Source organism: Protopterus annectens, chromosome 11.part0 (genome assembly GCF_019279795.1).
Source record: "Protopterus annectens isolate FY-2018-M chromosome 11.part0, PAN1.0, whole genome shotgun sequence".
Taxonomy (NCBI): domain Eukaryota; kingdom Metazoa; phylum Chordata; order Ceratodontiformes; family Protopteridae; genus Protopterus; species Protopterus annectens.
In genome coordinates, this window is record NC_056745.1 from 318,106,912 (window position 1) to 318,121,563 (window position 14,652).

General features: G+C 38.3%; 1 protein-coding gene across 1 annotated transcript in view; it reads left to right on the forward strand.

Annotated features, from left to right (window-relative positions):
- LOC122815364 (dynein axonemal heavy chain 3-like) overlaps window positions 1-14,652 on the forward strand; it is a 4,921,723-nt gene that overhangs the window by 3,574,376 nt on the left and 1,332,695 nt on the right. Inside the window, exon 55 of the mRNA XM_044087818.1 lies at window positions 44-215. Coding sequence (XP_043943753.1) covers window positions 44-215 — 172 coding nt within the window. The remainder of the gene's footprint in view (window positions 1-43; window positions 216-14,652) is intronic.

Here is a 14,652-nt window from a genome sequence, read left to right on the forward strand (position 1 = left end):
GTCTAATATTTAAGTTTTATAATGTGTTGCTTAATGAACTTAGGGTCAAATTACAGCGAGCTGAAAAGCTGATCAGTAGACTTGGAGGAGAAAAGGAACGCTGGACCCAGACAGCTAAGCAGCTGGAAGATACCTATCATAACATTGTTGGCGATGTATTACTAAGTGCTGGTATTGTGGCCTATTTGGGTCCTTTCACTCCAGAATTCAGACAGGTTTGTATAATTTTGCAATCTGCTGTTACAGTATTTTGTAATGTTGGTAATTGTATATTTAATTGAAGCAGGAATCTTTGCATTAGAACTGGACATATTCTATGTATCTGCAAATGCTAGCTAATAACTAGACAAACATTACCAGATGTGTTAATATCTTGCACAGCCAGCAAGTGAATACAACATTATAGCATGTATAACCAATATAACTAAGCTGCTTGTAGAGTTGTTGACAGCAATGCAGATGATAGCAGTAATTCTTGTTTTTTACATATCTGTGCCTACAATCCTGTTCCTTGAAACATGTAATAATAACCATAAGCTTGAAAAGTTATGTATTTTGAAAACACTGCTACATTGAAAACTGGTAGGTTGATATATGTATATTTTACACTAAAACAGTGTTGTAGACTTTTAAATGTTTATGAATGAAAACAATTTTGCACAAAAACTATAATGAAGGCCTAGACGTATTTAGGAATGAAAATAAAACCAAGAAATGCTCCTACTATGAAATAAGAAAGATAGTATAGACAACAGTATCTGACAGGTGAGTAGTTAAAAGTCATCAATGGAAAAAATCAGAAGAGTCAAGATATAAGTCTACAATACAGCTAATTCAAGTTTAGGAACATGTCAATGTAAATGCTGGTTCAACTAGATGAGGTAACTACTGTTCTGCTGTCCATCGATGGAAGGTAACAAACAGTATCAGTAATTATATGATCTGCAGTAAGGACCAGGGGCAAGGCACCATTTTAATGCACACATATGGAGGGTCTTACAACATAAGTCCCGAAGAAGCTTGGATGACCATAGGTGGTATCTTTTGGAATAGGTTCAGAAAATTTCTAAAGGAGCAATTTCGGGTATATAACAAACCCATGGAAAAGGAGCAAACTGTAAAACAGTGAAATGTTTATATACACAGTTTCACTTGTATAACTTTTTCAAACTTTGTAACTTGGGGCAGAGTCTTGGGCTTGTATTGGTCTACAGTTAATGTACATAAAGCCACAGAGTAAGCCACAATTTAAAACTGTAAGAAGCATTATAAGAAATTTTAACTTAATGTTATTAAACTATGAAATGACAGATGACATCACAGTGATGTTAGCACTCCCCTGTCCTTGTTCCAGATCCAGAGTCTACAAGTGGTGTAGCATTATGGTGTATAGGCCACAGTGGAATGGCAATACCTTTTACGTGGATTGCTTAATTTTTTCACATAATATTTATTACCCTTGCACAAGTCATTATGAATACCACAATATTGTGACAAAGCTATTTCTAGAGGATATTTTACATTTCTAAACTACATTATTGTCTCAGCATAATAGGTACATGAAAGTTGAGAGACTGGTACTTGTAGGGCTCAAAAAACATATTTAATGCTAGCTTCATAGCACAAAGAGATAAAGCCCTGATTAAAGCCCAGGTGACAGGTATCTGTTTAGCAGCCTGGGTTCTGAAGAAGCTGACAAGGGGAGGAAGAGGAGTGATGAGATAATGCCTGCTTGCCCCTCTAGAGTGGAGATGGGGCACACATAACTGGGGTGCATACATCACGCTAGAATTTACAGCAGAGCTGCATGGCCAATATACACAGCTTCTGTGACTTTCTTGAGACATTTATTAAATGACGTAGGCATGATCCCATTTGACAAAACCATGTTTTTGCATATCTAGAGAAATAAGATTTATTTGTAATGGAGCTTATGATATGAGGTATAATATGCTCCATGGCGTTGCAAATTAGGTTTGCTAGGCTGATGGTAAAAGGACTGGAGGGGGGGGGGGCAAAAGTAGATACTAGACATTCACTCATATAAGGCCATTAATGCCTAACATCAAAAGTTACCTCCTGCTCAAGGAGTGTCACACAAAATAGTCTCAGGGACAATTTGTGGGTGTCCATCCAATTTTTTCAGTGTTAATCTTGAATATAGCAAAGGTACTACTTTCTTTAAAATACAAGAGTGGTGTATTGCATAGCTGGGGAATCCACTGTATAAGAACTTGTCAAACCAACATGTCCTATTAATTTAATAGAAATTGAGGTTATTTGTAGATGCCATACTATTAGTTCCGTGAAGATATGGTAGGTCTAGGTGGGTAGAGTCTTTCATGGCCCAAATGGACAAACATAGATGGGAATGTACAAAACAAACAGAATGCAGACAGAGTACAGCTAATTGTACTGTTAAATTGGAGGACTTGAGGACTGTGTCTCTTTTGGTTAGGAGCCTCTGAGGTATCTCCAACTAAGTGATATATTTCAATAAATATACACCAAAGGGTTATTATATTCAATAATGGGACATTATAAAATATGAGTACATTGGAATTAAGACTTTTTCACTTCTGGGTGAGATACCTTTGGCTTTTACTTGGACCAGATAGAAGGAATTTTCCAACTGCAGTGAAGATATGATAATTATTGGACGGAGTCATCCACAGTGATGCCCAGGTGTCTAATGACAGCAGTGTCATTCTTAAGGTTATGTCATCTATGTAGTAAGATGAGGAATCATTTATTTTACCAAACAGGACTATTCTCCATTTTTGGTGTTTAGCATGAGGCTATTGTCCTTATACCAGTTATTTGCATTGTCCAGCAAAGTACCTTCACATTGTTGAGTTTTGAAATAACAACCACTAGTTTATAGTCATCAGTTAACATAATTAACCAGAGACATGGGTTATTGGTTTGCAAATCAAAGAAAGAAAATACAAATAGCAAACTGTGCCCTGGAAAATCCCACTTGTGCATACAACTATTTAGGTGAGAGCAGAATTTGAAAGAAAAGGTTTGGGCTCTATTGATACTGTCAGTATGGGTAAGGATGCACTAGAAATTATTTAAATTAGTATCTGCGAGAGATCTGCTCCTGAAAAGTCCCCGAATTACAATGTATTTGTTTGTCTGTGGGGGGAGAGGGGTACCTCCAGTCTTGTATGTGAACAATAGAGCATGATATCTGTGGAGATGAATAAGACGGGCAATATTAGTAAGGACAAGATTGAGGATATGGTGTCCCCTAGTATGGATGTTTGTCATCTGTTCTTAGCAGTTGGCATTTACAAAGTCAAGGGAGCACTAGATATGCTGTCTGTTTGTAGTATAAGTGATCCAGTGTACTGTAGAGGTAATTGAAGTCATCTTAAATAAATATTAGAGTTTATATGAATATTGGTTTTGGTTTTATGAGAGCTATCATTATATTTGTGTTGCACAGAGGCTGATCTATAGTTAGCTATGATGTGGTAGCTGTTTTGTTTATGGTGACATGGATTTCCAACGTTTCAAAATTAACAATAAAATCAGGCAAAGCGTGAGAGAGCTCAGTCCAACAAAATCAACAGTTTATTAAAGAATTAAGTGCTTTCATCCTGCTGCTCTCAGGACTTCTTCAGTATCAAAATTAGCATCACAAGAAATCATGACATGATCTCTGACAAAGACCAACAAAATCCCAGAGTTGCCCATAGGTCTGAATACATGATATAAGCTAAATTCAGGAACAGATGTTTTTTTTTCATTGCACTGAAACATCTCTTTTACTATACACATAGGTGTGTGTGTGTGTGTGTGTGTGTGTGTGTGTGTGTGTGTGTGTGTGTGTGTGTGTGTGTGTGTGTGTGTGTGTGTGTGTGTGTGTGTGTGTGTGTGTGTGTGTATTTCAGTTGCTTTAAACTCATCCATCACTTTGTCAAAACTCTTAGCATTGAGTACAGCTACCTTATTATGTTCTGTGTTGAAAATTGCTTGTTGAAAATGTCATGCAAGTGGACTTTGTCAAAAAGAGTACTATGGGGGTAGCAAATACTTTAGCCAGAATGCAAAAGCCCTGGTAAAATAAGATATATACCATCCATTCTTTGTAAAGCAGAAGGGATCTGTCAGACATCTCATCCCAAGCAGACACAAACTGGATCTGCCTACAATGACACCAGCACCAGCTACTCAGCCAAGTATCAAAACCATTTATCTTGTGCTTGAATTTTGATACCATTCTAGGTGAAGGCACGTTTCCAGTAAAATGCAGTGTCTTTCTTGCCTCTGCTCTGTATATGTTGTATCAATAACGGTACAAAAGTAGGGTTACCTATTATTATGGAATGTTTTCTATGATTCTTCCAAAGCAAAATGTACAATGTTTCTGCTGTATTTTCATTTTTTTCTGTGAATCATCCCAGGCAAAATGTGCAGTACTGGGGTTAGTTTGTCATGCTCATTTAACTACAGTACCCTTTAAACACAGTTAAGTCTTGTACTATTCAATGCATTTGGCTACATGCTGACTCCTTTTTTGTAAGTGTAACCCATGTACTGTATTTACAGTATGTTTCACTTGTGTCCAAGCTGCAGCTGAAAAGGATCTATTTTGGATCAGAACACAAACACAATTCACAAGAATAAATAAGTAGTCCTCATACATTGAACTTTTGGTAGGTGATAGCTGGAGATGATGTTGGACTTAGCTTAATATTAAATTCCATTCATATTAAGGGTCATTTACTCAGCTGGTAAAGCAATTTGACACAAGTATTTTACTGCCTGCACTTTAACAAAGTTGTTTTTGTGTTTAAATTACCTGTTTAACTGTTGTTGGCTACACACTCAAGTGTGATAGCCATTTCTGTGCATTTAAAGTGTTTTTTTTATTGTATCTGCTTTATTTTCTGAAAAAAAAACAAACAAAAAAAATACTTGTTTTCCTGCCTTTCTGAGCTAGTATAGTCCAGTTTTCAGGTTAGTGCTGTATTCAGGGCTGTTACAAGTTTCTGTGTTTGCCCATACCTTACTTGGATAGAAGTAAGTTTCTCTGTTCACTGTGAGAGAGGGAGCTTTGAGCAGCCTATCTGTCCCTGGAGGAGTGGTTTCAGCCCAGAAATTAGTAGTTTATTGGCCATTTTGGGCTAATTTCTATCTCTTTCATTTCCCTGCTATAAAACCCGCATTTGCGTGGTTTTGCACGCAAATGCATGCAACTCCACAAAGTCTACTCTTCAATTTTTCCCTTGGAACTAGACAAACATTCAACTTAAGCACTCAAACCATTTACTTCTCATCCTGGCACTCATAGCAAGCACTAATAAACCTTAGCACTAGACCCTCCTATACTGTAGAGAAGGACAAGGCTCTCTATTCGACCTTACTAGCCAATCAGTAAAACAGCTCACTGTACCTATCCAGGCATGTCCAAAGAGCAGTTTCAGGTGTACCCTCTGGTCCAACTGGTGAATCTGGACATTTTGAGGCAATGTTACAATTGCCTCATGTACACAGACAACCCTCTCCTCCTTCCACCAAACACTAATACATGCGAGAGATGCAATTATACAGCCGAACTGGAGGCTAAGCTCTTTCAACCCAAGACTGGACCAGGCAGTCAAGAGGAGAAGGGAATTACTTGCATCACACCACCAGTCTCACATAGACCTATGAAACCAGCACAGGTAAAAAACATGCATAAATACACGAAAACATACTCGGAGGCTCTAAATAAAAATCTGCGAAAGCAACAGAGACATCCGAAGCAGACATCCAAGCAATTTCCACCCCTCAACACAAACCATGAAACACATGCTTCACAAAACCAGTGTGCCATGCAATCACAGCCCTTAAGGCAAAATAACATACCCAACACACTAGTAATAGGTGACTCTATAGTCAGGCACACTGATGTCCCACTGACTAGGCTGAACAAGGAGAAGGTTACTGTTAGCCGCCTGTCGGGTGCCAGGATCCACCACATAACACAAGCACTCAGGTCACTCCAGAACAAGTACAAATATGACTCTGTCATTGTCTATGTTGGTGTGAATGACCTGAGCCATACCTCCCTGGACTACATGAAAAGAGACATGGAGGAGCTCTCTGATCTCGTACACCAGGCCAGTATGACCCTGAGTAACATCCTGCCCTCACCAAGAATGATACCACAGTATAGAGAACAAAATTCTTAATTTCAACAATTGGCTAAGCTTCTGGTGTCATTCAATGGGGATCCAGTGTCTGTCAGCCTGGGATGACATGCTCAACAAACCACGCTGCTTCTCTAGAGATGGTTTGCACCTGTCACCCTTATGCTTTCGAATACTGGCCAAGGCACTTGCCACCTCCATAGTGCCTTTTTTAGGCAAGGCTCAAAAAACAAACCCACCACCATAAATAGCACAAGTAAAAAAAAAACTGAGGGTAATGCTACTCAATGCCAGAAGTCTAAACCTCAAAATGCATGCACTCGAGGCACTCCTCAGTATGGAGGAAATTGATATATGTGCAGTAAAAGAAACCTTATTTAAGGCTCCAGAGAGCACTCCAGCACTACCAGGCTACAACTCATACCATACATTTCGGCCACAAAACCCAGACCGAAATACAAAAGGCGGGGGAGTATCCATATTCATCAAGGATACCCACACCTCCAGCTTAGTGGCACAGCACGATGCTACAGAGATCATCCATGTGCAACTAACAATGGGCAAAACTGCTATTCAAATTATAGCTTGCTACAGATCACCCACCAAGTCCCAGGACCCCCACTCCACATTCCTGGAAACATTGGGAAACATAAAGGTCCTACCAAACACCCTGATAGTGGATGATTTCAATTACCCAAACATTAACTGGGAGAACTACTCAAGTACAAACTCCCTTGCCCAGCATTTCCTAGAATTTATAAACACAAATGCCCTGGATCAACTGGTCAACACCCCCACCAGAGGTGACAACATATTGGACCTGGTCATCACCAACATGGGTGACTGGTGTTCCACACCAGAGGTCAACCCCTCGCTGGTTAGATCTGACCATAAACTAATCACTCTGGATATCCACATTCTGCCACCACCCCCGGTCAAAGAAACCACCGTGAAAAACTTTTCAAAAGCAAACTTCATGTTATTTAAGACCGAGGTGGGAAGTTTCAAAGCCCCCATGCTAAAGGATAACGCTGTCCAAGCTGCAAAATCCTTTACTAATGCACTCTACAGGCACCTACAATAATGCATGGATCATGCTATCCCAAGCAAAACCAAGACTCACTCCTCCAAGAAAAGGAAACCAGTCTGGTGGACCCCTGCCATAAACAAGCTATACAATAGAAGGAAGAAACTAGTACAGAAAAGAGTAAAATCCCAAGAAGGGAAGACATCCCTGATCAGTATCAGCAAGAAACTACGTTCCCTCATAAAATCATCCAAGGCTAGCTTCGAAAGAAAAATTGCCTTGGACTCCAAAGATAACCACAAGGCATTCTTTAGCTATGTCAAGAATTTAAGTGGCAATGCTCAGATCTGCTTGGAGTTAGTGCAGAATGGCACAAAATACACTAAACCGACCAATATTGCCAACATCCTGGCAGACAGGTTCAGTGCAAACTTCACCCCCCTCTCACCCCCAAAAGGGCCCATAACTATACCAGAAGAATGTAGTGACCCTGAAATCACAGACACTCAGGTTAAAACAGCCCTCTCCAAAGCCAAAAACACAGCATCAATAGGACTGGACAGTGTCCCAGGCTGCGCCCTACACTAGCTCAAAGAAGAACTAATCCCTCACCTAAATACACTGTTTAAACTCAGCCTCTCCACAGGTTATGTGCCCACAGAGTGGCGCACAGCAACTGTTATTCCGCTCCACAAAGGTGGAGCCACAACGGACCCCAGGAACTATCGCCCTATAAGCCTGACTAGCTTGGTCTGCAAATCTATGGAGTGCATCATCATGGATCTCATTAATAGAGACATTGGGAACATCCAAACACCTGACCCTACCCAGTTCGGCTTTGTTAAGGGCAGATCATGCCTCCTAAACCTGGTGGACTTCTTTGAGACAGTTACTAAGGCCATAGATGAGGGAAAGGTGGTCCACACAGCCTACCTAGACCTCGCAAAGGCTTTCGACACCATTCCCCACTCAGGCATTATAGACAAGCTCACCAGCCTGAACATAAACCCCTACATCACAAGATGGGTTGCCAACTGGCTCATGGACAGAACCCACATGGTAAGAGTTGCAGGAGCTAGGTCTGACTCTAAACCGGTTACAAGTGGCATTCCTCAGGGCTCAGTCCTAGGACCCCTCCTGTTCGACATATACTTCTCAGAGGTACAGGCAAGCACAGGAGGACTATGGCTGACCAAATTCACAGACAACTGCAAACTAGGGCCTATAATTGACTCTCCAGGTAACACAGACATCCTCCAAAAGGGTCTCACTGAGACAGATACCTGGTGTCCAAACCATTGCCTCAAGCTAAATGCCAAAAAGTGCATAGTCATCCCCTTTGGAAAAAACAAAGTACCCACATAAGTGGTAGCCCCCTAAATATGGAAGACATAACAAGGGATCTGGGGACCCAAGTAGATAGTAACCTCTCCTTTGATAATCACATTGCCAAAGTGGTTAGAAAATCCTTCAATATGGCCCACCTAATCACAAAAGGGTTTGCATCCAGATCAAAAGAGGTCACTGGGCCCCTCTATGCATCACTCATCAGACCCATCATAGAGTACAATGCCCCATTTTGGATGTACCTTACAAGACACCTGCAACAACTGGAAAGACCACAGAAGTACCTCACGAAGAGGATCACTGGCCTCAAGCAGATGCCCTATGCAGCTTGACTGAAAAAACTCCAGCTGTAGTCGGTTGCATACCGCCTACTCAGAGGTGATCTCTGCCTGACATACAAGGCCATGTCCAACCCAGAATTGATGGACATGCTCCACCTAAAAAAAACCATATCCCCTAAAACCACATGCTCAAGGGATCTAAACCTCACCACAATAATAAATAGGACGTGCTGGAGGGATAGATTCCTGTTCCAGAAACTTCCCATGCTCTGGAACAAGATTCCAATCTACATTAGGCAGAGCAGCTCGCTAACCCTCTTCAAGAGAAACCTTGACAAGTGGATGGGAAACAGAATGTTTACCCCAGAGATCACTTCAATGGCTCTACTGGACAGAGGCACAGGGAACTAATCTAAGGGGGTGGCGAAAGCCAATACATTCCAGCTAGGTTTATAAATGTCTTCGGGCAGATAGCCTAATACCTACCTATGAACCTATGAGCCTAAGTGGGATTTGAATAAACATATTTTAATATCTGATCTACTCTCAGTCAATATAAGGGAGCAATGTACAAAATGCTACTTCCTGTCTCAACTCTGAAGCTGAGCTTAATGTTTAGTCATGCCATATAACATAATCACTGCTATTTGACTCAAATGGATCTCCTTTATATCACACGGGCAAAAGAGAAATACAAAGAACTGAATTTGCTTTCTTTTTCTAAGCAGCACTTTGGCTCAGAATTTAACCCTTACCAATAAATAAATTCTCAGAAGGATAGAACATACGCTAAGCTATTTGTCAAAAATGTAGCTTTGATAAATGAATGTAATTAAAAGAATTACAGGTATTGATCCTCCTTATCAGATAGACATTGAACTGTTTCAAAAAGGGCTGTAATTAATTTGTGGATAAATGTTACACTGAGTGATATAATTCATTACAGATCTTGTTGCAGAAAGAGACAATGCCACAATATACCATGGTTTAATTGATTTGTTTTGTAAAGAATATTTCTCAATCAAAATAGAACTGAAAATGTATTATCATGCCTGGGTATTGTCAAACATGCCAAGAATGTGCTGTACAGAAGTATTGTTGTATTGGTATGTGCTTCTTTTGTTATGCTAACTATACAATAAGAATGCATCTTTGAATTTTTTTCTTCCAATTTCCTTAATATATGTTAAAAAGTTACCTTCTGTATTATTTTTTTTTGCAATAAGCATTTACATTTCATTTTCTTTACTGCATATCTTGTGTGCAGAGGACTAGGCAGAGATGTGTCATTTATATACAGGACTCATATTTTACCAACTCTTTCCTTCACAACTGTCCTTTTTTCTGTGATATATAAAATTATAGAAGTAGCACCTATACTTAAATTTCCAGTAAAAAATGCAAATAAGACCCAGGCAATCTAGACCCTTCACTGCATAATATCATAAACCTTCTGTAGTGGAAGTCCATGGGATGAGTGCAAATGACCCCCTAGGACATACTAGTGTTTCAGCTACATGGTTTCTGAAAATCTCATTACTTTTTATTTTTTTTGTCTTTATGTATACATTCAAGTCGATAAAGTCAAGCCGCACTAACTGTACACATGCATATTTCATCTTTTTTGTGCTTATCAGTACAGCTTAAGTGGGTTATTTGACCATACTTTAAAAACTCAGAGCTTAAACTCAAGAATGATGTGCATAAACATTAGGCTGCCAGCAAAATACCCCATATATCTAAATCAAAGGGCAAAAGTATCACACACAAACCATTCAGTTAAACTGCAGGAAAGATCCAGCCAAGCTAGAGCTTTCATTGTGTAATACCTTTAAACTCCTGTAGTGGAAGCCCATGAGATATATGCAAATGAACCCTTAAGGACATACCAGCATTTCAGCAACCTGCTTTCTGAATGCCCATGACTTTTTACTTTTTAAGTCTTCATGGATACATGCAGGCAATAAAAAATAAAATAAATTTTATATTCTGGCCTTTTTTACCTCATATGTATAAGTGAATTATTTAGCTATACTTTAGAAGCAAATAGCTGAAAATCAAACATGATGTTCATAAACATTAGGGTGCCTACAAAATACTGAAACTATTACATTAGAAGTCTTTAATTGTATATTCTCTAATATAACAAGAATATCTCACTCTGGACTCATTTAATATCTTCACTGACCCACTTGTATCTTTTTAATTTCATAGATTCATAGGCTCATAGTGTGTTAGAATTTTGGATATTTGATGCCCATGTACTGAACAAAATTATTCTTCATAAAAATTATTTATACAGCATGGTTAATTGCTATATGCATGGCTACATTTATGCATACACTGTTCTTTCACCAAAACATTTCTTCCAGACTTCTTTTCTGTTAGCAGCCATGTGAAATTTTTAATGTTTACTGTGAATTTTCTTCTACATTGGTTCTTGCAAGAGGATCACAAACAAATGTGTAGAGTCTGGTCATGGATTTGTTCTAAGATGGACTATCATTATTACTCAAATGAATTTCCTGTTAGTAGTAGGCACGTACTGTTGTAAGTGTGTGTACGGTGTGTGTGTGTGTGTGTGTGTGTGTGTGTGTGTGTGTGTGTGTGTGTGTGTGTGTGTGTGTGTGTGTGTGATCTATATATATATATATATATATATATATATATATATATATATATATATATATATATATATCATATAGGATCAGGCATCTCTAGGCATGACTTCAGTTTCTGAATACATACATACATACATACAAATATTTCAAGCATGGGCATTAATGCTCTTCTAACTTGCCAATATACCAAAACACTTGTTCCCATAATGTGCCCAGGCTGTTTTTAAATAATATCTAAACTAGTACTTCCTTTAATGTAATTTGGTAGTCTTCTCTTTCCTATAGAATCTTCTACATAGGTTCTCTGATGATTCCCTAGTACTTTTTGATAACCCCAAACATTGCCAGATGTAGTTGTCACTAAATGCTCTATATACCTGAATAAGATCTCCTTATAGATATCTATGAGACACTGTACATGTTCAAATATTTTAGTCTTTCATAATAACTTAAATTTTCACATCCACGGATGCCCTTTGTATATTTCCGTTATACTCTTACCAGTTTACTCATGCATGTTTTCTTATAGGATTTCCATATTGTTATTCCAAACTCAAGTTTGGGTCTAATGTAACTAACAAACAATGACTTCATTATGTTTGATTTCCTAGACTTTATAAATCTTTTTATTCAACCTATAGTTCTATAACTATCATTAACCAATTGGTTGACATGATTAGAAAAACTGAGAGCTGAATCTACCCATATACCCAGGTCCTTAAATGAGTCTACAGTTTCAGTCACTGTGTGCTGTATTAAGTATTCACCTTTCATTTTATGTCTCCCAAATCTCATATGCTTATTTTTTTATGTATTTATCATCATATTATTCTTCTGTGCCCAAATGTTCAATTTAGTCAAGTTATTATTATCAGTAACATATGTAATCAGTTGACCCAATTTCAGCTCATCTACATATAGACTGTAGAACACATCAGATGAAAAAGTTAGGTCTGAAAGATACAACCTAAACAAGTAAGAGCCTAGGACAGAGCCCTGTGGGACACCCTGACTGTAACCAAGGATTTCACCTGTCCAGTTGCTGTATGATACTTGCCATGTCTTTTTCTAAGCAGTGCAGCTATCCATCTTATCAAGAATACATCAATACCTAGTTGTACTAATTTATTGATCAGTGTTTTGTGTATGACCATATCAAATGCTGAAGTTAAATCTATATAAATTACATCACAGCACAACTTTTCATTCATAGCTGTTATTATATTGTTATAGATCATGTTTCAGGTGGTAATAGATCTATTTTCAACATATGCATGCTGATGTATGGTTTAGAGTCCCAACCTATCCAGTTCTGACAATAACTTATCCAATATTACCTTCTCCATTAATTTTCCACAACATGAAATTAGACTTAAGGGTCTATATGATTCTGGGTTTGTCCTACGCCCCTTTTCCCTTAAAGACAGATTTATTAAGCACGTCTCCAATCTTGAGGAATCTCCCCATATTTACATGACCTAGGGGAGTCTATATTAGAACACCAAACATTCAAAATTTCGAGTGTTCTACTATCGACCCGTTTTCAGTGAACGCTGAAAATATCAAAGAGACAGAAAACTAAATTTTTTCCTAGGGAAAGAATCTGGTTGCCTGTTTATGTTGCTTCGGTATTTTCAGCATTGTGGTGAAAAGTTATGGGGTCGGGTTCAGGTAAGTGTGCGATTGTGTGGACGTGAGGGTTAGGTCAGGTTAGGTGAGTTAAGGTTAGAGCATGGGTCAGGTAAGTGTGCGATTGTGTGGACGTGAGGGTTAAGGCAGGGTAGGTGAGTTAGGGTTAGGGCACGGGTGAGGTGACTGTGTGATAGTGACGGACCTTAGAGTTAGGGTTTGTGTTAAGGTAAGTGGATAGTTAGTGGTGTATGTATAGTTTAGTGTGAGGTTAGGTGTAAGAGTTTAGGTGTATGTGTGTGGATTGCTGTTTATTTAGTGTGCTTGTGTTGTGTGCATGTGTTTTGGAACAGTGAATTTTTTCCCTAGGAAAAAAATTGCTGTTCTGTATGTTCAATGTTTTAAATTTTCGATTCATAGGGTTTGATATTAGAACACTCTAAATTTTGAAAGTTCGGTGTTCTAATATCGAACCACCTAGGGAATAATAGATATAATGGTACTGTAAGTTCTTGCTGAAGTGTTCTCAGGTCATTGTTATTAATTCCGTCTCCTCCCTTTGTGCTTAGTTTGGATCCAGTTTGTGCAGTTCTTTGTCAATATAATCTAATTTGATTCCAGTATCTTGAATTACCTGGATCTCACTCGGACAGCTTATCACCCCTTTTGTAGAGCCAAACTCTTTTGCATAAGATTTTGTAAATATATCTATAATCTGTTGTGTTTGAGAATAAATTTTATAATCTGCACACAGTTTACCAATGTGTGTGTCTTTACTCCTTCCACATCTTCTATATCTACAAAAAGGTTTCCTATTATGCTAAATATCTTTATATAAATGTTCTTCAAATTTTTCATGATCTTGTCTCGCACTATGCTTAATCTGTTTGTCCAGCTTGTTTACTTCAGTTTTCAGTTTGTAGTTTAACCTCTCTTCCATTTCTTCTATTTTTTGTCTCTCACCTTAATCAGATAACTTGTTCTTATGGAAATATAGCCCCCTGATGTATGCCTAGATCCTGATGTTAAACATGTTTTTTGATTTTTGCACTCAAACAATTTCTCTTTCAAAACCTTTCTCATTCCAGCTGCAGTTTTTCCACTGAACACCTTACTCCATACCTTAAATAGTGACTGTTTTGCTTCCATATAATCTGAAATTAACCTTCTGTGCATTGGCTTAGATTTCAGTTTGGCAGAATTATCTAGCAACAAATTAACCTTTATGACCCCATGATCATTGCACATCAATGGTGGTAAAACTTGACTTGAAGTTACAGTAATTTCCTTGGGAACACAAACAATGTCTAGTATGTTCCATTCCCGGTAGTTTTTTTTTTTTTTTACAATCTTAAGCAGTTGTTGTTCCTGAATATACTCTGTGAATAATTTCCTTACTAATGTTGTTAAATCAATATTATTACAGTCTTTTTCTGGTAAATTTAAGTCTCCAGCCAATATTATTCTTTCCTCCTGTGTTTCATGCAAAAAATGTATGAATTCCTCTAGGTCATCTGCACTTTACGTTGGTGGTCTATACACGCCAACAAATGTTATATGTTCCAGGGTTGTCTTTATTGTCACAGATACACAGTCTATAG